The sequence below is a fragment of the Lepus europaeus genome, chromosome 5 (genome assembly GCF_033115175.1).
Source record: "Lepus europaeus isolate LE1 chromosome 5, mLepTim1.pri, whole genome shotgun sequence".
NCBI classification, from domain to species: Eukaryota; Metazoa; Chordata; class Mammalia; order Lagomorpha; family Leporidae; genus Lepus; species Lepus europaeus.
In genome coordinates this window covers 5,371,805-5,397,006 of record NC_084831.1, presented here as the reverse complement: position 1 = coordinate 5,397,006, position 25,202 = coordinate 5,371,805, and the positions used below count along the sequence as shown (strand labels likewise).

Below are 25,202 nucleotides of genomic sequence, written 5' to 3'. Positions count from 1 at the left end.
GACCATGCAGAGAAGTCCAGCTGTGAAGAAAAATGCAGTACTGTGTGATGATTTGTTTCTGTTTTGTTTCCAACAGTCCCTCACATAATTGGATATTTTTTTCTGTAGTTCCTTCTCTTGGTTTGAGCCTATAGAAAGGGCAGAGGCTCCCCGGTAGAGCTTTGTGACTTGTGTGCAGTGCTGGATAGTGAAGGGAGAACCTGCAGTTCTGTCACTGAGTGTTTTCACGGGTTAGAGTGTGGACCTGAGGTACTTGGTTACGTGAGGAGGTAGTGGATGTACCGCAGAGACAGCTGCTTCCCAGGGCTCGGCCCCTTTGTGGGCGTCACCGCTCTCCTCTAGCATGGTGCGCACTGTAAGGTGAACTGTGTGGGCTGGAAGACGAGAGTGGTGCCTCTCACTGAGTCAGTGCTGCTTTCTGGAGGCCATCCCTTTGTCCTCCTTTGTTTAAAATGAAAGCCATGCTCTGGGCTTACTCTGGAGGACTAACTGTCCTTATTGTATGTAAATTTAAAGTTTATGATTTATTTAGTCCTTTAAGAAGCAGGGGACATGCCAGATAGGGTTGGTGTTGGACATCTGTACCATCCACCCCCAGTTATGGACTGTGATGTTGAAAGTTTACACCACCACCCCCTCTATTCATGATGTGGGTGTGTGTGTCATGGGTGGAGTGGCACGTGCCCCGTGGAAATCCGGCGGCACTCTCCCAGGAAACAGTTGCAGAGCCTCTTCCTGGCTCGTGTACCCTTCTGCCCAGCAACCTCTGCACTCCTGGCTCTGGGCAGCCTGGGACACTGGGATTGCAGCTTTCCAAGGTTCACCATTTCTGAGAAGCTGGATATTTCATTTTCTCTCAATTTAATTGGATTCTAGAACTTTGAGTTATCATTGAAACGGTTGTGTTTAATTATATATATTTGTGAAATATATATCTAAAATATTGTTTATTAAACTTATCCTTGTGTGAAAATTTTTAGTACAGAGAATCCAGGTGTTCTAATTTTCTTTTTCAGCGAGCTTAAGAAAGTTTGAAACAATTTGATATTTGTGGAGATTGGTGGAAGAGAAATGGTAAAATTGGGTCAAATGATTTCCTACAACTGGAAATTTGTATATATGGATGTTTTAAAAGTTACTTGAATTATTTACATGTTTAGTGAAAAAGTTCTTAGAAATGCTTAAATAGGTTCCTTTTACATTTGAAATCCTTAAGTTGAATGAATGAAGATTTCAGTGGTCTGATTAATGGAGTTTCTAGAAAACACAGGAGTTCATCAAGAAATTCATTTTATTTTGATGCTGGTAAAAAAAAAATTGGATAAGCTGGAAATGTACTTTGAAATGCACAGGTAGATTTTTAATTTGGAACTTGAGGTGCTGGGAGAGGGTGGAGGGAGATGTGTAGTAAAGGTTATGACCACCAACACGATGTTGTCTTCCTCGTGCTGAGGCTTGGGAATCAGGCTGCACAAAGTTTGCTTCTGGAGCCCAGGGTGTTCTGGATGGTAATCTTTAAAGTGAGAAAACCAAATGATCATATAAAGACATACCCAAGTAGGAGGTTATTTTCCTGGTGTTTGTCAGCTACAGGGGCTCAAAAAGACATACATTAAAAAAAAGTGGTTGATGGACTGTATTAAAATCTTGGCTCACAGAAAGTTGGAGAGTGATTCTTTGTTTCACTGAAGGAATTATACGTAGCAGGACACCTAATAAAGACTTAATATTTAAAATTTGGATCATAATTTAAAAAAAAAACTTTAAGAGCAAAAGTTCTTGTATAAGTATTTGAATGTTTTTGTTTATTTCAAACCACATGGAATGGGATTGGTTGTGTGTGTGTGTGGTATTCTCTAGAATATTTGAAAAAGAACATTCAAACTGTTATCTGGGGTATCTTTTTTTGATACTTATAAGGACTACACTGGCTTTCAGAAGTTCCACTTCAATCTTGTTTTTGCTAACTTTAAAATGTTTTCCAAGCTTCTTTAAATAAAAGACATGTGGTACAAGCGACACTGATTTTTCCCCTTAAAGAAATAATGACTTTCTTGAACTTTATGCTCTGTGTCTGTTCATTACACTTACCTTGTGGGCATTTTGAGAAAAATTAAAACTATCTGAATGTGGTCTTTTTTCCTCTGTGTTTTAAAGACTTTTTCTGCTTGCTGTGGCTTCGGTTTACAAAGTTAAAACAGGACTTTGAGAAGAATGTCAGGGTCTTTGTTTGGCCGCGCTTGGGCTTTGGCTGTCTCCGGGCTCCCACCTGTGGTGTCGCACTGGAAACTCTTCTGAAAGCTCAGATTGTCCGCTGGTGGCTCAGTCACCTTGTGTTTATCTGATGCCACTGAATTTCTTGTTTGCAAATGAAGCATGCCACTGTCACTGTGCGTTGTCACTGTGTCACACCTGAACTTGGTTATTTTGAGGGGCACACACCATACTGCTTTATGACAGGACCCTGACTCAAGAGCAGAGCTGGAAGGGTCTACGTGTGTTTGTTCACACTGCAAACGAGGAGCAGCTTTGACTACCATAGTAGGGTTGACTGTGGTGTTAGCACAAATTATCTGAGATTTCAGAGGCCGTCCCTGGCAGGATTTTTGCAGATACCTGCTTGTGTGCTGAGTGCCCCTAATAACCAGGGTATGAGGGGGCATTGGGCACGTTAACTTAAAACTGTTTTCTTTTTTAGGTCCACAACTCCCAGGCCTGTTGCAGATCTCCAACTCCTGCTTTGTGTGACCCCCCAGCATGCTCTCTGCCGGTGGCATCACAGCCACCACAGCATCTTTCTGAAGCCGGGAGAGGGCCTGTAGGGGTAAGGAGAATCCCGTTTTTAAAAGCTGTCAGTATTTTATATCCCACAGGGTATAAAATAGGAATATTACCTCCCTCCCCAGAGCCCCTTTAAAAATGTGCTGTATCATAATGTGTTTTTAAAGGAGTACCAAGTACATGCACAGAGGAAGCAAAATACGGGACTTACCTTACCCCTCTAGGACAGTTCCAGAAGGGAGTGGGGTTCCGTGGAAGGGTATTTTGGCACCAGCAGAGAGCATGCTGGGCTGCTGCAAGGAGCAGGAGCTGGCAATCAGCAGCGAGTATGGATGTTGGCAACTGAAATGGGGGAGCCTGGGGGTAAGTTCGAGTCCTAGTGTGGAATGTGCATTTCCCAGGCTCCTTGGGACCCATGGCCCACAAATCTAACCTGTTTTGGGTTCTGTTTTCTCAGGTGACTGTTGTAGAGTGTTACTCAGAAATAGGCTTTTCTGCAGTGCTGGCTCTAGAATAAATACTTTCAAAGGCTTGGGTTGAGGTGTGGCTCCACTTTCCCCCGTGGTAGCCGTAATTCTGTGTTCCCTGGTGGTGGCATGGATGTGTGAGGTACAGCACACATAGTGCTCTATCTGCAGAACCCAAAGCCCTTTGGGGGCGGTCCCTGCAGGCTGTTCCTGTGAGTGTAGCTTCCCTTTATGAAAGCTGTGTGTGCATTTGTCTTCCTTTTCCTTCTTTTTGGAGGATTTAATGGTAACATCCTCTGCAAGACAAGCGTTTATTGTTCTTGGTATCTGAGACTGCTGTTAATCACTAAGTGCAGTCTGATAGTGGGGCTCAAATTTGTTCTGAATTAGAAAATAATACAAGGGAATGAAGAGATAACCACCATGCACACACAATTTAGGATACTGTCAGTGTATGACGAATTGTCCAGTTGCAGTGTGCAATATGAATATCTTGGGATTAAGATAAGGGAGTGCTCCAAATGGCTGTAGCATGTGAGGGAGTTTTGTGAAGGCTGGCACATTTATAGGGACTGGGTAAGATTTTGACACGGTACAGTTAGGGGTAGGCAGAGTAGAAGGGCCTTCCAGATGTACTTGTCAGTCTGTCCCTGTCAGCAGTATAGGCAGTGCACCTGACAAGACGGGGAGCTGTGAGAAGGTGGCCCACAGGATGTAGGTGAGTGGGCCTCCGAGGCAGAGGTGGGGAGGTAGATGGTGCAGATCCTAAGGCTAGAGAAGTTAGGACTTCATGTGGTGACAGTAGAAAGCTTTTGCAGGCTTTTTAATTCCAGGCAGGTTGACGTGTGGGCCACTACTTAGGAACAATCACTGGCAGCAGTCTGAATTTAGAATGGGAAGGTTCAGCTGGGGGCTTAGGACTGTCCTCCCTGTACAGGGTGAAGAAGTCTGAGACAAGAGAGATGGGGTACTAATGCTTGCAACAGAGTCAAGGGGAGAAGGAGTCACAGCAGTAACGTGGTGTTTATACAGTTGTCTGAGTAATGGCTCGGGAATTAGACCAGAAAGCCGGTTCTTGAAATAGTAGCCATTCACAATGGAATGTGGAACCTAATGTGCTGAATAAAAGTCTGATATTAACTCCTGGAGAGAGCTGTTGATGTCTAAGGGACAAATTGCTGGAGTTTCAACTTCCTACTTTTAAGCTTTAGCCTTTACTGTTTTGTTTCCAAATGTATCTAAGAAATGTTTTGTTTTTTTTTTTTTTTGGCTGATATTTTCTTGCTCTAATCAATGTGATGTAATTTTAGACTTTTGTATTTATCATAGTACTCTCTAAATAGAATTTTTGCTGAATGGTTTTTAAGTTTTGCCCATAATAATACTGATTTCGGTAAATTTTTGTATTAGCATTAGTGGAACCAGTATTTATTTTTTAGCAGTAAAAGTATCTACATCCACTGATGATTCAAATAATTCATGATTGTTGGAGCACTCAGACACCCTCCTATGTGTTGGAGAAGATTCTGTAGTAAGATGATGAATCTCTTAGTCAAGAGAATGCTGCATGAGCCTCACTCTATTGATTGTTCTTTAGTGATGCTTTGTGTTGCCAAAGTCATTCCTGCTGGATCTGAGTTGGATCCATTTGGTAAAGCTCCCTCCCCATGTGTGGAGCGCTCGTAAATTCTGCAGGCCCACAGATCTAATACAGCGCAATGAGAGAGCTGCTGGGAGAAAACATTGGTTACTGGGCTGCAGACAATAACATTAACACATCCTGCCATGATACACCAGATGTCTTCCCTGATAGACTGTTTTTGTTAATTTAGTTTCTATAGGACAGCATTGATTGTATCATAATTTAACTTTACATAGTCAGGGGTATGTGATCTGTGTTTCTATATTAAAATGGTGCTGTATGCTGGTAAGATTTAATTTTACAATTTTTTAACTTACCTGTTCATATGTATATCTGCTAGAAAGCCAACATTTTTGCTTGTTGTGCCTGTTAGCTTGGATATTGTCTAGCAAAAAGTACTGTGTTCACTTGTTGGGGATGGGGAGAGAGGGAGGTAAGAGGCAGAGGTGATATTGCCCAGATCCTCCCTAGACTGATCAGAGCTGATCCCACCCCACATGATTTACACAGAAACCACATGGCCGCATGTCAGAGGCTCAAGCCAGTGCAGAAAAGGTACAGCCATTTCAGAGGCCTCCCAGTGGACGTTTAGTCCCATCATCGGGGAAGTGGCTCCACAGGTCAGGGCTCTTGTTCTCTTACTTATTGGGTGGTCAAGAGCTAGTTAATATACAGGCATTTGGTTATTTAGTATTCTAATTTTATTGGCCATATCTTTTTTTTTTTTTTTAAGGGTTTTTTTTTTTTTTTTTTGAAAGGCAGAGTTACAGAGAGGGAAGGAGGAAGGGGGAAAGAGACAGAGGGAGAGGTCTTCCATCTGCTGGGTCACTCCCCACAATGGCCAGAGCTACGCTGATCTGGAGCCAAGAGCTTCCAACAGGTCTCCCACATGGGTGCAGGGGCCCAAAGGCTTGGGGCATCTTCTGCTGCTTTCCCGGGCCATAGTAGAGAGCTAGATCGGAAGTGGAGCAGCCGGAACTCGAACCGGTGCGTATATGGGATGCTGGCACTGCAGGCAGCAACTTCTTTACCCTCTATGCCACAGTGCAGGCCCCTGGCCATATCGTTTTGTACGTTTATGACCTCTGTTGAGTGGCTAACACACATACATAATTAAGACAGTACTGTAAAGGTGGTTTGAGCCCGGCGCCGTGGCTTAACAGGCTAATCCTCCACCTTGCAGTGCCGGCACACCAGGTTCTAGTCCCGGTTGGGGTGCCGGATTCTATCCCGGTTGCCCCTCTTCCAGGCCAGCTCTCTGCTATGGCCCAGGAAGGCAGTGGAGGATGGCCCAAGTCCTTGGGCCCTGCACCCGCATGGGAGACCAGGTGGCTTCGGATCAGCGAGATACACCGGCCGCAGCGGCCATTGGAGGGTGAACCAATGGCAAAAAGGAAGACCTTTTTCTCTGTCTCTGTCTCTCACTATCCACTCTGCCTGTCAAAAAAACAAAACAAAACAAAACAAAAAACGAAACACATTTGGCCCCAACATTTCAGTGGGAGTGCCACATGGCTTTAAAAAAAAAAAGGTGGTTTGAGCTATTTTGTTTCAGCTTTCCCCCTTCTATTAGGTTTTTTTTTTTTTTTTGGATGTATTTCTCTTTAGGATACTTAACATGTAACAGACATACATTAAACCTAACACAGGAGCCTTGATTTAAACAAATTCTTGTTTTAGGAAATTTATTGTTCTTTCTAGACATTCTTTATATATATGTATATATGTGTGTGTGTGTGTGTGTGTATGGTTTATTTGTTTGAAAGGCAAGAGTTCCGGAAAGAGAGGGGAATGGGTGGGGGAGAGAAGAAAGAGAGAAAGAGAGGTCAGTCTTCCATCTACTGGTTCACTCCTCAAATAGCTGCAACGGCCAAGGCTGGGCTAGGCCGAAGCCAAGAGCTTCATCAGAGTCTCTCATGTGTGTAGCGGGGATCAAACGTTTGGGCCGTCTTCCACTGCTTTTCCCAGGCTATTATTATCAGGGAGCTGGATAGGAAGTAGGGCAGCGAGGATACAAACCAGCATGCAAGCGAGAGTTTACCCACTTTGCCACAATGCTGGCCCCTCTAGACATTTTTTAAAAAGATTTTATTTATTTGAGAGAGGGAGAGACAGAATGATCTTCCATCCACTGGTTCACTCCCCAAATGGCTGCAACGGCTGGAGCTGGGCTGATTAGAAGCCAGGAGCCAGGACTTTCTCCCAGATCTCCCAAGTGGGTGCAGGAGCCCAGTCACTTGGGCCATCTTCCACTGCTTTCCCAGGAGCATTAGCAGGGAGCTGGATCAGAAGAGGAGCAGCCAGGACTAGAACCGGAACCCATATGGGATGCTGACGCTGAATTTGGAGGCTTAGTCCACTCTGCCTCAATGCTGGCCCCTAGACATTCTTAATCTGAGGTTCATAGACCTGTGGTTGGGCTCTTTGAGTTTGGGAGGGTTTGTGAACTTTTTTTTTTTCCCTAAGATATATTTACTTATTTGAAAGACTTAGAGTTACAGACAGAGGGAGGCAGAGAAAGAGAAATCTTCCATCTGCTGGTTCACTGCCCAAATGGCTACAATGGTCAAGCCTGGACCAGACTGAAGCCAGGAGCCAGAAGCTTCATCCAGGTCTCCCACGTGGGTGTAGGGGCCCAAGGACTTGGACCATCTTCTGTTTCTTCCCAGGTGCATTAGCAAGGAGCTGGATTGGATGTGGAGCAGCTGGAACTTGAACCGGCAGCCATATGGGATGCTGGTACTGCAAGGGGTGGTTTAACCTGCTGTGTGTGCCACAGCACCGGCCCCTGTGAGCCTTTTGAAATTTCCTGCAAAGTTTTACAGAACTGGAAAGAGGATCAATGATATTTGACCGTATTCTGAAGGTGTTGAAAATAATCTACGGGTTAAGACTAGGCGTGCAGCTCTGAAAAGGCTCTGCCGTGGGTCATTTAGAACCAGTTGCTGGGTGAGGAGGTAAAACAACATTGAGGATTTACTTTGTGCCCAAGCACTTTGCCATTCTTTTCACACAAATTAACCCACTTACTTTCCACAACTGTTTGTGACGCTGATTCCCTTTGAGACAAGAAAACTTAAAGTTTGTATTTGCACTAAAATCTTGCTGAGAGAGTGATTGGCCTGCCTTTTAAATCTGGAGAACTCACCCCAGCCTGGTTATCCTCGGTGCCATCCCAGCCGATCTCAGTGTGCGGGTTCATCCTTGCAGGGACCCCACTGTTTTGCCCTCACTCTACAGGAGAGGTCAGCCAGCCTGCAGTTTGTTCATGTGGTAGAGTAGATGGCTTTTGCAATTGACACACACACAGGCTGGCCTTTTTCAGGGTCTGAATCAGTGGACAGCAGTGTGAGTAGAAGGACCTGAGACCCCTTTTTAAGTATCAGTAAATTTTGTTGTCCTGTTAACAGTGCTGGTGAACCATTACAGTTCCTTTCCATCTATCTTAACAGCATCTGTATGGATCTGAAAAACAAATCACGGTTTTTGGCACCAGCTCCTTTGCGTTGTGTGGGTGTGGCTGTGTATGTATGTGTATGCACTTCAAGGAAAACTTTTCATTTAAGAATTTGGGCTTTGTACTTCCCTTGGGAAGATCCACTTCACCAGTCTGGACACACCTGCTACAGTTACACAAGATAGAAAGGTATTTGGCACAACAGCAGGGACTGACTTTGTACAAGTTCCCTGCCTGCTAAGGGAGTTGTTTTGGCCGAAAGCCATGCCTCCTATGACTTAGTTTGAAGTCTTTGTACTGCTCCATGAAGCCTTCCTTGAGCTCTGAGAGATTTTCTTGATGCTGTCTGTGTTATACTGTATACCACTTACTCCTTTATGGACCAAGGATGCTTTGAGAAATACCTAGTTTAAACTTCTGTGGCCATTTGTCAATGCAGTGTTAAAACTATATTTTTTGGTAGCATAAGTCATTTATTAGGTATTTCCAACACAATTATTTTTCATACTTGAGACTGGTACCATTCAATAATTAAAATGTTATTTGAAAGTGCTGCTGTTTGTATTTCTTACCTACTTGTTCAGAACTCCAGACTGGTTGTTTGGTTAGCTTTGCAGGAGTTCCTGAGGCACCCAGCCTTTTCATTTTAACTGTGCCTTCCCTGATTGACATTAATATACCGAACATATCCATAGAGAGACATCATCAAAGATACCACTTTTTGTATTTTGATTGTGGTGAAATGTGTTAAAATAACCAAATTTTCAGAAGAACTGCTAATATTGAGATTAATCCTGTTAACCTGAGTGAAAGCTGGTCAATAGCTATTGAATTTTAATGGTAAAAAATTATAAAAATTCTTAAAGCTCTCAACTGACTTACATTGCAAAGGGCAACCCATAGAAGCATTAGAGAACAGGTGCTCTTCTTACAGAGTGATTCGCTGTGCCTGGGAGCAGTTGTCTTCATACCTTGCCCTCCCACAAAGGCAAAGTGTTAGCTGCTTTGTTCTTTTTGTTCTTTTCTTTTCTTTTTTTTTTTTTTTTTTTAATTTTCGGGGATCCAAAGCCTTGGGCCATTATCTACTACTTGGGCCATCCTCTACTGCCTTCCCAGGCCATAGCAGAAAGCTGGGTCAGAAATGGAGCAACTGGGGCCGGCGCCGTGGATTAACAGGCTAATCCTCCACCTTGCGGCGCTGGCACACCGGGTTCTAGTCCCGGTTGGGGTGCTTGATTCTATCCCGGTTGCCCCTCTTCCAGGCCAGCTCTCTGCTATGGCTCGGGAAGGCAATGGAGGATGGCCCAAGTCCTTGGGCCCTGCACCCCATGGGGGACCAGGAGAAGCACCTGGCTTCGGATCAGCGAGATGCGCCGGCCGCAGTGGCCATTGGAGGGTGAACCAACGGCAAAAAGGAAGACCTTTCTCTCTCTCTCTCTCTCTCTCTCTCTCACTATCCACTCTGCCTGTCAAAAAAAAAAAAAAAAAAAAAAAAGAAAGAAAGAAATGGAGCAACTGGGACGAGCACCTATGTGCTAGCACCACAGGTAGCGGCTTTACCCACTGTGCCATAGAGACCACAGCACCGGCTCCAGCTGCTTTATTCTTAAGGCTGTCTTTCCATCATATTCATCTCCCTTTTTTCCAAAAAAAAAAGCATTAATTAAGGCACATTTTCTGAACACAGCTTTCTATTATTGTGTGCTTTTATAACTGCCTTGATGATATCAGCAAGATTTTCGTTACCATGAGTGTATGTTCAATTCAGTGATCCTTTGCCTGTTTTTTGAGCTTTCTCTTCTTTCAGGGTTGGTATCTTGTCCTTTATTACTTAAGAGGCTTTGTTAGGCCTTTTAGCCCTGCCATTTTTGTGATCTTTCATACTGTTTGATTGAAAGAAACAACAACATGGAATTTCTGTCCTTTACAAGTTCTCTGGGATTGCCAAAGACATTCAACCCACAGAAGTAGGCTGGTAGCTTTGTGTAGTCCCTTGCTGTAGGATGCCATGGTGACAGTATCTCTTATCAGTATCAGTGACTTCCGTGTAGGAAGAGATGACACTCCTTCCCCGAGTCAGGCCTTCTTCATAGTCTGTAGACAGTGTTCTGCACCGTGCCTTTTTCAACGAGTATATATTCCTCCTTCCCCTAAAATGTATTCTCTAAATGGAAATCTGAGACTGGAAGACTTGAGATTTTCAATCTGTAAGTAGTTTTTGTGTCCTTTTAAAGGAACTAGCAGCCTGTTTTCACGAAACAGCCTGTCCAAAAAGGGACAGAAGTTTGTCGGTTTCCATCATTTCAGCAGATTAAGAGTTACCCACCCACCACAAGCCCCACCCTTAACTTTTCTCTCTGAGCCCTGTTGAAATTCCTAGGATGGTAGAAGAAAGACATATTTGTCATCTTGATTACAAGTTGATGGTAAAAGCAGTCAAAATGTTTGTGAACAGAAGAGATTGAAATGGTTTAAATGTCTCTGGAATATCCCAAATATTTATCTTTTGATCATTTTTATACAAGTTAAGTGTGTTAATACTCATCCTACCTGGCGGTAAATTTCAGTTATAGTTTCCTCTGTTTCAATTAATCTTCTGGAATGTAGGTTAGATTTTTTTAAAGATTTATTTATTTATTTATTTGAAAGGCAGAGTTACAGAGAGGCAGAAGCAGAGAGAGACAGAGACGGAGAGAGAGGTCTTCCATCCACTGGTTCACTCCCCAGATAGCCACAATGGCCGAGCTACACTGATCCTAAGCCAGGAGTCAGGAGCTTCTTTTGGGTCTCCCACTAGGGTGCAGGGGCCCTAGCACTTGGGCCATCTTCTGCTGCTTTCCCAGGCCACAGCAGAGAGCTGGATCAGAAGAGCAGCCGGACTCTAACCTGTGCCCATATGGGATGCTGGTGCGCAGGCTGAGGCTTAGCCCACTGTGCCACAGTGTGAGCCCCACTTTTTTTTTTTTGTTTGTTTTAAGATTTATTTATTTGAAAGTCAAGTTACAGATAGAGAGGGAAAGATAGATAGATCGATCGATCTTCCATCTGCTGCTTGACTCCCCAGGTGGCCACAACATCCAGGGCTGGACCACGCTGAAGCCGGGAGCCAGGAGCTTCATGTGGGTTTCCTAAGTGGGTGGCAGAAGCCCAAGCACTTGGGCCATCTGCTGCTGTTTTCCCCAAGCCTTTAGCAGGGAGCTGGATCAGAAGCAGAGCAGCTGGGACATGAACCAGTGCTCATATAGAATTCTGGTGCCACAGACAATGGCTTTACCTGCTATGCCACAACACCGGCCCCACTTTACATTTCTGATTTCAACCGTACTATATTTCACTAAGCTGGGAAATGTAGAGTACTGGCTTTGTGTATAAAATGTAAGAGTTGGTATTTGATGCTTAAAAAATATTTCCTGCAGTAATATAAGATCAATCTACTTTATACTTTCTTTTAGTGATATATTTAAAGTAAATGGGAAGGAATTTATTTCCCTGTTTTTTGAAAGGGCAGTAGATTTTACTTGCTGAAATTATTTAGAGACAGACAATGTGAAAGAGAAAATGTGTGGAAAACATGTGCTAGGATTCCTGAGACAGTTTTACCCTGATTCATGAAGACTGCAAACACTCTCTGTTGTGTGTGGTGGAGGGAGGGCAGGCACTCTTCGTGATCTTTAAGGGGCGAGCTTTAGCCTGGTCAGTTACGATGCCCGGGTCCCAATTTAGAATACTTGGATTTGATTCCCGGCTTTGGCTCCTGCCTGTACCTTCCTGGAAGGAAGTGGTGATAGCTCAGCAATTGGGTTCCTGCCACTGACGTGGGAGACCCTCACTGATGCGCTGATTCCAGACTTTGGCACCAGCTCTGAGCTGTTACTGGCATGTTACCCCACCGCCAGTCCGCAGTAAATGAATGAAGAATTAATGTTGGAAAAAACCTTCAATTGCAAGTTTCGCAGATTTTCTGGAGCCACTATTAGAACTCTACCTTACAATTTAGCATATAATTGAGTTGTTTATGTAGTAACTCAGGAGTTAAGAAATTGTTGTGTGGTCAGTTGTGTGGACTTTAGAATGCTTTCTCCATAATCATAAACAGGCATTCTGTCGAGTGTATAAGTGTTTTTTTTTTAAAGATTTATTTTATTTATTTGGAAGTCAGAGTTACACAGAGAGAGGAGAGGCAGAGAGAGAGAGAGGTCCTCCATCCATTGCTTCACTCCCCAGATGGCCGCAATGGCCAGAACTGTGCTGATCTGAAGCCAGGAGCTTCCTCTGGGCCCCCCACATGGGTGCAGGGGCCCAAGGACTTGGGCCATCTTCTGCCGCTCTCCCGGGCCACAGCAGAGAGCTGGATTGGAAGAGGAGCAGCCGGGACAAGAACCGGCGCCCATATGAGATGCCGGCATTCTAGGCCAGGGCTTTAACCCACTGTGCCACAGCGCCAGCCCTGTGTATAAGTGTTAATCTGAATTTGTTATATAGAGAAAAACAGAGACCCTGGCATCTGTGTCCCTGTCAGGCCTGTATCTGGACTTCTGGGGCCTGCGTCGGCCCCTTCCCTACAGAAACAAGATTGAAAACCATCTCACTCCTCCATGCGGATGCGGTGAGTTGGCCCTTTCCCCAGAGGCCTGGCTCTGTTCTCTTCATGTCCTGTCCTTTTCTGTTACCCTTTTACTTCTGCCTCTTAAAACAAACATCTTGGCCTGTTTTCCATTCTGACTTTTTTTTTCTTTTCTTTTCTTTTCTTTTCTTTTCTTTTCTTTTCTTTTCTTTTCTTTTCTTTTCTTTTCTTTTCTTTCTTTTTTTGACAGGCAGAGTTAGAGAGAGAGAGAGAGAGAGAGAAAGGTCTTCCTTCCGTTGGTTCATCCCCCAAGTGGCTGCTATGGCCAGTGCATTGCAGCTGGCGCTGCGCCGATCCAAAGCCAGGAGCCAGATGCTTCCTCCTGGTCTCCCATGTGGGTGCAGGGCCCAAGGACCTGGGCCATCCTCCACTGCACTCCTGGGCCACAGCAGAGAGCTGGACTGGAAGAGGAGCAACCGGGACTAGAACCTGGTGTGCCGGTGCTGCAGGCGGAGGATTAGCTTAGTGAGCTGCGGCGCCAGCCTCAGAATTCTTATTTAAAATAATTTCAAATAGGAAAGATGAAGGAATTGTACAAGTAACTGCTTGTATACCCTTCCGCCAGATCATAGAAGAAGTTTTAAAAAGCCCCAGGCTTTCCCTGTTGAAATGATGGTATTGAGTTGAATCATGTTGGTGCCATGTCCTGGTGGTATAGTTGGGTAACTTAATCTGTCCAAGGCTCAGTCTCTTCTCTTGTGAAACCTGAGAACTGACTTCAGTACTTCCGGGTCAGGCCCACAGTCAGGCCCACAGCTCCATCATTCTTCCACTGCTTGCTGCCCAGAGGACGGTGTGGCCGCTGGCTACAGCAGTCCCGGGTCTGCCCTGAATCCCAGGAACTGTCGGAAGAGCACACTGGGCTTTCCTTTGTAGGATGGAGAACTTCTGGTTTGATTCCAGGATTTCTCAAACCTGAGTACATTATGGACTTAAATGTTTTTGTGGGTCTTCCATGTTACTTAATTTCTGCCTTCTTCACCATACAAAATAGGAATAATCTGCGTGCTCATATCCCTAGTATAGCTGCAAATGACAATTTATATATTAATTTCAAGCCACATTATGAAAACCAATAAATTGGAAGTATCAACATTAATGGGATGTTTTTCTTGTGCTATTACTTTATTATTGCTAGCTGATGGCCCAGACTCCTGGGAATTGGGAACCACATGGCTGTGTGGACTCCTGTGTTCCCTGTGGGGATAACACTTCTCCTGTCATTTTCCTCTGTCAGTGAAGTGTGGATTGGCCTGAAGCCTATGCCCTGACCTGGCACAGGTATGCTGTTGGCATGTATGGTTTCTCTTACTTTCTTCCTGGCAGTGCTGTTTATTTGTCTGTATATAAGCTTCTAAGAGTCAAAATCTTGTAGTTTGAACTTTGTAAGGGAGGTTGTGAAATACATAATCCAAAAAATGAGTGTGTAGGTACATATTGAAATGAAAATAAGAACGAGCTCTTTCCAGTCTCTCACGTCTCCCACTGTGAGCCAGTGTCCCTCACACCCTCCCTCGGCTGCTTCATGCTTAGAGGTATCTGCCTCTTACAAAGAAAAAATATTAAAATTTCTGGTTCATTAAGTCTGCAAATTTGAAAAAATTTTAGGTTTTTTTGAGTTGGTTTAATGCTCTTGTGCTCTTGGCAAGGCAGAGGTAAGGACTATGTTTTTACTCATCTTTTGACTTACAATACTCAGAATAGTTGCTGGCTCTGAGAGGTTAAACCATTGCATTGATACTTTGTTTCATTTACAAGATAGAAAAAAGCACATGGATTTTCTAAAAAGATCAAGTGTAAAGGGATTTTGAAATAACGTTAAAAGGGGTTGCTCAGGGCCAGCAGCTGAAAGTGTGGCACATAATACAGTTGGAGAAGGTTGGCCGATGCTGGTGTCCTTCCCTCTTCCTGAGCAGCAGGGGGTGTGAGAGCAGAAGGGTGTTCCCAGGTGTGGTTCTAGTGAGTGGACAGCAGTGTAGAGCTGTGGGGATAAAACGTAGGCATGTGACTTTTCCAGCTAACAAAGCACGAGAGCATTACATTATGTCTTGCTTTTTACTCATTTATGTATTTTATGTCTAACCCATAATGCTGGTTTTTGGCCTTTTGAGTCTTTATTAGAAAAAAGCTTACTTTGTTTTTGTAACGGGCAAGTGGTTTTCACACCAAGACCCATGTGTCCCTGCTGTGTGGCTGCTGTCCGGGTTTGCAACCCCTAGTCAGTGATGTTCCTTCTTGATTCCTGATTTGCGTGGGGTGTGCTGTGCACTGCCCCAGAGCCTTGGAACAATTTAGAGTTTGGATGGAAAGGCAGGAAGACCAGGGAGCTGTGGAATGCCTTTGGTGCGCTCTAACAGGAGATGTGTGTGTGAGCTGGCCGTGGACATGATGGCTTTGGAGTTGTAATGAACCTTTATCCAAAGGATTATTGGAAATAGCATCTCAAGGGACCTGAGGCAGAAATGGCTGTCCCCATCTCCAGTGGTCGTACAGTCCATTGAGGAGAGTAGGACTAATTGCAACAACAGAGTGAAAGTTAAATGGCAGAGAGAGTTTTGGGGTAGTGTAACTGGAGTGTGGAATAATTTTACTTGAACCAGCAATTTTTGGCTTGTCTTCAGTCTTCATTTCTTAATTTTTTTTTTCTTTTTTAGTATTTAGAGATTTGGGAATGCTCTTGAATCAGTATGATCACTAAATTTAACATTCAGCTAATTTCCCCTGAAATTTGGGGTTGTTTCTGACCTTTCCAACCTTCTGGTGGTTGATACCTAGACTGCTGCTTCCTGGTTTTCTTTTTGTTAGTAATGTCTCAGATTTATTAAAAAAATAACCACAGATGTCCAGAGATTGGCCCAGTTACTATTATGATTATCAATTTGCTCTTAAGATATTGAGCAGATTTGTTAACAAACAAGCCTGGAATACAGAAAGATGCCTGATGCATTCTTAGAATTATTTAAAAGAAAAACAGCTGGCAAATGATCATTGACAGATAGATGTATTTAACCTAAAGAAGTTGAAATGCTGTGATGGTTACTGTGGTTGACTAGAGAAGACAATCCGTGAGACCAGGAGCTCTCTAGAAATGGCTGAGGAGTGACAATCCTGGGGACAGTTACGGATTGTGTGGCAGCAAAGGGCTGTGATTAAATTCCCTGATGCTGTCACCGAGTGTGAGGCTGAAGATAACACCCTCTCCTGCGAGCTCCGGGATCAGTGCTCATCCTTGATGGGCTAAATTATTAAAAAGAGCCCTTCTCACTGTGTTTCATTATCTGGGATTTACCTCTGCTAGCGATTTGTCAGTGGCATAGGGAGATTTGTGAAGCATTTGTATTAAAATTAGTAGGCTAGTGAATCCCTTTGGATAATTCCTCTCCATTTTACAATACTCCAGAATAGATCTGTGGTTTGCTTTTACTTAAGTGCCTTTGCATGTTTTTTGAGGTATTGGTGGGGCACATAGACACTTTTTTGTGTGTGTGTTCTGTCTTTTGAACCTCTGGGCAGCTGGCCTGTACCTTACAGTGACTGTCTCATCAACCATCAGATGCATTTGGCATTCTACATTATATCCTGGCACATTGATTAACATACACTGAACCTTGTATTCTTTACTTATGAAGGAAATTATACAAGAAGTTGGGCTTGTTTTTGTTTTTCAGCTTTTGATAGTGGGCAGAGATGGGAGTATTAGTTGGGTAGGTGGTGGTAAGGTTTTGGCCAACTGATTGAAAAGGAAAGCAGTCCATTTTGTGAGCCGGAGAGAGGGAAAAACGAAGTTCCCGGTGCTGCCATCGTGATGTGAGAGCTCGGGGATGAAGAGAAGGGAGGGCTGTGGCAGGAAGCCCCTCCGCCGTCCTCCAGGCTGGGGAGCTCTACAGGCCGTCCTGCTGCGTGGACCCAGACCGGACATCCCGAGTGCTGGTGAAGTTCAGAACCTGCTCCCCTCCACGTCTCCCGTGCCAGATTGGTGGTGTGATGCATTTATGATCTTGTGGTGGAGCTGATGGGTTTTTTTGATTCAGCCTCAGGAAGAACATAGCTAGACAGAGCCCTGCTGGGCTTTGATCTCTGTCTCAAAACCGTGAGGTAAGACTAAACAGTAAGAACGCATTCTGCTTCCCTGGAAAATGGGTCAGATCTGAAACTCTTTCCTGTCATTTAGAGGGAGGGGAAACTGATGAAGAAAGGGCTGGCAGAGATCTTTGGAATCTGTGTGGTTGACTTCTGATCACAAGCCCTGGAGGTGGTTGGCTGTGTGGTGTCCAGCCCTGGAGGGACACCGCGACCCTGCCGTGGGTGCTGTGCTCGCCCACGAGAAGTGGGCGTCAAGCAAGAGCTCCAGGAGGAATGGGTGGAGGGAGCCGTATGGCCTCTGGGTGTGGCAGATGGCCTTGCTCCTGGGTATTGAGAAGGCCAGACAGTTGGCACTGCCCCAAGGCCGCACTGGTCCCCTGATGTGGGTCGCCCAGGCTTCCTGCAGATAATCCACTGCTTTATCTTCTTCACCATCCTTCGACCCAGCCTGATGTGCTGCTTTTTGTTTCCTTGTTCCTGGCATTTATGTCTGGATTCTGCTGCCAACTTCATGGCTCCTGCATGCCTGTCCGGGCCATTTTGGTTGAGTGAGTAAGGACACAGTTGGTGTGGAGCCTGGGGATGGAAGAGAGGTGGCGCTGCAGCAGGCGGGGTTGCTGTACACTTCTAACCAAGTGAGGAAGTCTTGGGGTACACACTTGGGTCCCGTCACAGTCATCCTGAGAATCCATAAAAGGGTTTTCAAATTTGTTTTAGTTTTTCTAAGTTTTATTTATTTTGAAAGGTAGAGTTACGGTGGTGGGAGGCAGGGTTTGGGGGGATCAGTCTTCCAATTACTGATCCTCAAATGCCCACAATAGCCAGGACTGGGCCAGCAGAAACCAGGAGCCCAGAAGTCCATCCATGGGGACAGACCCATGCTGCCCCCCGGGCACATTAGCAGAAGGCTGAATCTGAAGCTGAGGCAGGACTCAACCGCAGACACTCTGGTGGGGGGATGGGCATCCCAAGCAATGGCCTAGCTTGCTGCAGCACAGCACGTGCCCCTCTACTTGTTTATAAGCGACCTTGAGGGAGTTCGAATTCTGAGTCTTGTTCTATCCGAGGACAGAGACATGGCCTTATATACTTTGAGGAGAAAGGCAGAGGGGCTGAGACTTAGACAACTGTTAGTATTACTTCACGCTGGGAAGACGTGACGCCTTCCTGCTGTGGTTCCCTCACAGTAAATGTTGGGAGCAGAGGAGTGGGTTCTTCTGCCGCTAAAAGGGACTGGAATACCCTCTACAGGGTTAATTACAGAGTCCTGGTAAGTGTTGATCTAAAAGTTGAGATTCTGGGGCTGGTATGTGATCTAGCAAGTTAAGCTGTGCCGGCATCCCATATGGGCGCCAGTTTGAGTCCTGGCTGCTCCATTTCCAATCCAGTTCCCTGCTAATGTGCCTGGGAAAGCAACTGAAGATGGCCCAAGTGCTTGGGCCCCTGAATTCACATGAGAGACCCAGATTAAGCTCCTGAGTCCTGACTTTGGCCTGGCCCAGCCCTGGCTGTTGCAGCCATCTAGGGAGTGAATCAGCAGATGAAAAACTTCTCTCTGCCTCTCCCTCTCTGCAACTCTGCCTTTCGAACAAATAAATAAATCTTTAAAAAAAAAAAAAAAAAAGCTGAAATTCCCTTGCTTTCCAGCCTTGATTATTGTCTGCTGCTCATGTGCTTGCGTGTGTGAGAGCTCTGAGTCCGCCTGAGCGGGGCTCTGCTGCAGGCCCCATGCCCTCCTGTGACAGGGCACTGAGCTGCGGTGCACCTCTGATCCCCTTCTGTCCAGGTCCTTTACTCATAGAACTTCAGCGCGCCTACTACTCATCTCACCTAGTTTTCCAATCCTCTATGTTTCACTCTTCCCATAAACTCACTGTTAGGTAAATCATTTTAGAGGCCTGATATAGGGGCCGGCACTGTGGCGCAGTGGGTTAACGCTCTGACCTGAAGCGCCGGCATCTCATATGGGCACCGTTCTAGTCTCGGCTGCTCCACTTCCTATCCAGCTCTCTGCTATGGCCTGGAAAAGCAGTAGAAGATGGCCCAAGTCCTTGGGCCCCTACACCTGCATGGGAGACCTGGAAGAAGCTCCTGGCTCCTGGTTTTGGATCGGCACAGTTTCGGCCATTGAGGCCAATTGGGGAGTGAACCATCGGATGGAAGACCTCTCTCTCTCTGCCTCTCCTTCTCTCTGTAACTCTGACTTTCAAATAAATAAATCTTTAAAAAAAGAGAGACCTGATACAACAAGAGACAACACGAATTTCCTTGAGCATTGAAATTTCTGCCTAAGAATTTGAGTATCAGTACAAATTAAACGGTTGAGCACTTACTGTGTTAACTGCATGTGGAAGCAGTGAGAGGTAAACACCAGCCAGCTTTCCATTTGCTGGCAGGTGCCACAGGTGTCTGTGAGGTTTGCTTATGCCTTGGGCCCCTAGGATTATTTTCAGACTTCTTGCAGGTTGTGGCAGGGGTGGTACTTGAGCACCCACACGTGTTCTGTATCAACTTTGTTTGTAAAGATTGTCAATTGGCATCATGGACACATTGGTCTCCTCCCCGCACCTCCCCTCCCCTGCCCTCTCTTTTTTAAAAGATTAATTTTATTTATTTGAAAGGCAGAGTTACGGAGAAAGAGGGGCCAGCACTGCAGTGCCGGCATCCCATATGGGTGCTGGTTCGAGTCCCGGCTGCTCCACTTCTGATCTAGCTCTCCACTATGGCCTGGGAAAACAGTAGAAGATGGCCCAAGTCCTTGGGCCCCTGCACCCGCGTGGGAGACCTGGAGGAAGCTCCTGGCTTCAGATCGGCGCAGCTCTGGCCATTGCAACCAATTGGGGAGTGAACCAGCGGATGGAAGACCTGTCTCTCTGACTCTTTTTCTCTCTCTACCTCTCCTTCTCTCACTTTCAAATAAATAAATATATCTTGGGGAAAAAAAAAGAAACAAAACACAGAGAGAGGTCTTCCATTCGCTGGTTCAATCCCCAAATGGCCCCAATGACTGGGGCTGGGCCAGGCCGAAGCCAGGAGCCATGAACTTCATCCGGGTATCCCATGTGGGTGAAGGGGTCTAAGCACTTGGGCTGTCCTCCATTGCTTTCCCACGTGCTTAATCGGGGAGCTGGATTGGAAGTGAAGCAGGCAGGACTCCACCCAGCGCCCATATGGGATTCTGGCACTGCAGGCCTGGGCTTTAACCTGCTGTGCCACAGTGCTGGCACTTAATTTCTTAAAGGATATACAGTGTCAGTGCAGGTCACTGGGTTTCTGGGGTCATATTCTGACTTACATCTGGAAAACTAATGGAGACATTTTGTACTTGGTTCAGCTTTCTTTTGGCCAATTTTATATCTCATGAACTGAAACTACAATATCTGTACACCAAGTCCTGGTGTTCACGAGACAGGTGGCTCATTCTTACCACCTCCCAGAGGAGCACCGTCCTGTTTTGTGAGGCTGCTCAGCTAGCTGGTTAATAAGGTTGTTACCTATTGTCAGATGCTTTTTGAACCTAGAGGTGGCAAAGCCTTTTCTTAAGTGGCCAGGTAGTAAACATCTCCCGTTTTGTCTTCTCTGTGGCTGACTCCGCCATAGATAATCCATAAACAGATGAGCATGGCTGTGTGGTGCTGTGCTCCAGTAAAGCTTTATTTACAAAAACAGATGTGGCCCAGATGGGGCCTGTATGTGGGCTGGTAGTTTGCTGGCCCCTGAGCGGGAGAACGCTGTTGAGGATTGGTGCATTGCTTTTGTCTTCACTGGCTTGCTGCCTCTCAGAGTGGAGTGTGGTGTGCTGTTAGAGGGGAGTTGCTTTTCCTCTTTCCTGTTTTAAACTGGAGAGTGCTCACACATCTGTGCCTGCGCCTGTGCCTGCGCCTCTTACCTTTAGCTGAACCTGTGCTTGCTCCTGTGCCTCTTACCTTTAACTAGACTGCCTCCTTTTGTTTTTGTATAATGCATTAGTAAATAGGTATTCTTCACAAAAACTCATTCTCACTAATGATCTTGCAGACTTTTATAGGATGCTTAGAAGCCAAGGGCAATTAAGTATGCTTCTTCAGCTTGTTTTCCTTTGGCAATTAGCTTGTATCTGTAGAGAAAATACAAAAGGTTAAATGTGCATAATAAAATGCGTTAAAGTTCATGTCCTGGTTTTCTCGTGTGTGTTAAATGTTGCGATAAAGTATTCAGGATAGCAGAAAAGCCTTTTTTATCATTTGGTAAAAATTAGATCTTTCCCATTTAATTCACTATTTAGCAGGTAAGTATTGATATGGGTGAATAGTTCAGCATTTTGTTCAGATGTAAAAAAAAATGCAATACCCATATAGGCAAGTAGGCAAAGAAACCTGCCCAAATTAAAATTGGTCTTCAAGTTAAAGGTGACTTGACTAACACAGCCAGCAGCTTTTTAGTAAGATGCTTTTGCTTGAAGGACTTCCTGGGAAGTAAGTGCATTGGCTCCATGACAGACCTTTCTTCACCACTGAGTGATTCTCATAAATCATATGTGTGTCAAGGGACAGTATATTACTGTTACCTATGACAGTGGCGTGCAAACCATTTTTAAGAAACATTACTCCTGATTGACAGATTGTATCTGAATGCAGTATCAGTGTTTCATTTAGATTTGAGATCAGGGTTGGAGGGTTTGTCTTAGAACCTGACCTGCTGTGGTATGTATTCCTTGTTCTAGTTCAGTTGCTGCTTTGCTCGTTCGGTCAGTATCAGAGTTGCTTGGGGTTTCTGCCCTCCACCTCCTTTCACCGATGCTTTGTTACTACTGTGAAAGGGAGCATGCCCTACTGTAGCCATTAAATCTGACTGGTTGAGTATAGCATTTTTGATTGTACCTTTCTACTCAGTGTTATTTGCATTTTTTGTTATTTGTTGTGAGCACACACCTGTGATCATTTATATAGTGTTTTACATATGATCATGATGAGCTAATTCTACCTCCTTGAGTGGCAGATTGTCCTTGTGGAAGGAGGGCCTCGCTGGCTTCTGTTTTCAGTTCTGTGCTTGCTAGCTGTGTTAACTTAAGTCGAACCACATCTTTGAGAATGTCAGTTTCCACGGGTGTCAAACCTGGGTGACAGCCATCCTGCTGACTTCATCGCATTATTCTCTTGTGTCAGTGAAAAGTGGTGATGCAGTGCCTTGTCACTAGGATTGGTTGTATACAACAAAACCCCAGATCATAGTGGTTTAGGATAGAAGTCTACGCCCTCATTTTTTAACTGAAATTGTTTGTTTAAGGCACACAGTGTGGTGTTTTCATACACACACACACACAGTGAACTATATAAATGATCACAGGTGTGTGCTCACAACAAATAACAAAAAATGCAAATAACACTGAGTAGAAAGGTACAAGCAAAAATGCTATACTCAACCAGTCAGATTTAACGGCTACAGTAAGGGCATGCTCCTTTTCACAGTAGTAACAAAGCTAATCAAGCTAATTAACACTGTATTCTCATTTAAAATGAAGTGTTCCCCAGGGCGTGGCATGCAGGCCAGTAGTGTGGCCCTCATCCTCAGGTATCCAGTCTCCTGTTGGCTCCTACCACCACATTCCTCCTCCAGGTAAACAGATGGACTTGCAGATGGCTGCAACAGCTGAGCCCTCAGGTCTTTGCCCAAGGCCAGTTGTGTTCAGATTGGGCTCCTGGCCTGAGTTCTTTATTTCCACCCGGCCCTGAGATAAGTATGAAACCGAGAGTGGCTGTTCAGAAGCTTTTATAGCCATTTGACATTGCTACAGCATTTCTACGGATTTTATGAAAATGTTGCTCTTCAGTGAGTTGAGGGACACTGGTCCTCCAGCATAGCCAGGCAGTTGAAAGCAGAGACACTCAGATGTTGGTGTGCGCCCATTCCAGAGCTCTTCCAGTAGTGCTGTAACCATCTCTGGTTTCTGTGGGCTTCCCTGCCTTCAAGGGAGGCTGAGGAGCTGTTTTCGGCTATACTCGAACAATACAGGGCAAATGGGGAGGACAGGAGTTAAGGGGGCCTCCAACAATCTGTAGCACAGCTGGAGAAGTCTGAAGGCAGTTGGCAGCGTCCAGCATAGAATCACATCAGTTCCTGAGTAGTGATGTCCCCAGGGATCATATCTGATTCTGAGGGACGCGGATCTCAGAAGGAAAAACACACCAAGACACCAAAAGCAGAGTAGAGTTATTTAAGAGAGAGTATATGGTTATTGTTTGTAGAAAAGAACATTTTCAACAGATTTTAGGTATATTTATAATCTAATGACTTAGAACTCAATTTATGAATTGGATTACAGTTCATCCTCTTAAACTAACATTGACTTTCCTCATGCAAATATGTTTGATTCTCCTAGGATAGGATGGTGGTGTCGAACTCTTTGCCAAGATATCTTTACGAGGACACCTTTGTATTGGTTTGGAAATGACCTGAGCCTCTTGTATGCTGAAAGTAAATGAATACAGGGTAGAAGTAGAAGGGAGGGTATTTAAAGACATGTTATTAAGAATGAAGTGGATTGTGATTTAGTTGAATTTTGTCTGTGTTTTCCCATCTTTATGTCTTTGTCCATACTCAGTAAGAGAGGTGCTGTAAAATGCCTTCATCATGAATTTACTGCTTCAAATTGGCATTGCAGTGTTTTTTCCTACTATGGAAATCATTGTTTCCTTCCAGAATGTTAAAGCAAAGTTTATTAAACCCTCACTTTGTGTAGCATTTGTTGTAGGAGCTTTAGAGGGAGGAATTCAGAAACGAGTGACAGCTGCGTCTTTAAGAGAAGATCTTTGTCCTTACCCTCACCGTGCGCACATGTCTGGAGGTGCCAGGTGTGAGCTCAGGCCTCTGAAGTAGCTGGGAAGCAGTGCGTGTGCAGTGCAGGGGAGGCACCACGTGGCGGGACTGCCAGTTGGTAAGGGGGAGGATTTGGTGTGAGTCTGGAGCTGGCTGAGACACATGTGGGCAGTGGAGTTGAGAGGCCACTGAGTTCTGGGTGGGGAGACTGCGACCCCCTCACTCTTGGCTTAGAATGGCACTTGTCCTCTGCGGTCCTCACCATGTGGAATCGCATGGGCGGTTTAGTCACAGTGATTGCGTGTGGAGTGTGGCCAGGCGGCAGGGAAGGAGGTCTGTTAATTGGCCTCTGTAGATGTTGGGGCATGAGTTTTCCTTGGGAAGCATTAATCAACATTTTATTTTCCCCTTTAATCAGCAAAGATTGTGCCAGTGGTCATTTGCTACTAACAGAAGGTCAGTGGCTTCTGGAAGGGTCAAGACTTGTCCTGCTTTCAGACCATTTTTTCTTAACCATTTTGTTTGTAGACTGTGTCACTTCCGGTCATATTATCCCAGAAAAGCATTTTCACACCACCAGGTTATCAGAGAGAAAAATAAACCTTATCTGCTGACACAGGTAGCTTAGTCCATGCTTTCTTGTTGCCCCTTGGAGATTGGAACAAGTTGTGGTGGATTTGATGACAGCGCCACAGAAATCTCTTGCTGCTCTCTCGTCAGGGTCCCAGTGGGAAGAGGACTGCTGGCCATCTTCCCACTCCACAGACATGTGGGGAGCCACACTCAGGTGTTCACAACTGAAGGAGCTGCATCACTTTTAGCGCTCCACACACCAGCAGAAAAGTTCAATCAGGACTGTTTGCAGACTCATTGGTTGGCAACTCTTTCTACTCAGCAGTTCTTCAACTGTTTCCAGAAAAAAAAAAAAAAAAAAAAAAAAAAAAGCTGCCAGAGGATTCTGGGTGAGCTCAGGAACGTGGCCCCCCCCTGAGGGAACCAGCCTGGCCAAGGAAGCTGCGAGTGTGGGAAGTCAAATAACCTCATAGCCAAGTGGAAAAAAGGCAGAATTGTCCAGACTAGCAAATGACACTGTTGCTTCTGTACCTGGAAGCATTTCCCTTCTAAGTGTGAATGAAGATTTAAAAAATTTCAAGTTCTGCTTTTGGAAAGCTTACAGACATAGTTTAATTTATGAATTTTTTTTCCAGCACCATATATCCCAGAATAAAAATAGCAGATCATCTAGTTTGCCTATGATTAAATGTTACCAGTAAGTTGGAAAGTGGTTTGCATTTTTTTACTCTGTTTTTGGGTGTCTGGCCTTAGGCTTAGTTCTGTATGGTTTCAAAAAGT

General features: G+C 44.9%; 1 protein-coding gene across 3 annotated transcripts in view; it reads left to right on the top strand.

The window, feature by feature from the left end:
* RERE (arginine-glutamic acid dipeptide repeats) overlaps nucleotides 1–25,202 on the top strand; it is a 464,477-nt gene that overhangs the window by 195,659 nt on the left and 243,616 nt on the right. For 2 of the 3 annotated variants that reach the window (XM_062190375.1, XM_062190376.1), the window contains exon 4: nucleotides 2,699–2,824. The exons of the other annotated variant lie outside the window; for it this stretch is intronic. In XM_062190375.1, coding sequence (XP_062046359.1) covers nucleotides 2,699–2,824 — 126 coding nt within the window. The remainder of the gene's footprint in view (nucleotides 1–2,698; nucleotides 2,825–25,202) is intronic. 3 annotated transcript variants of the gene reach the window in all.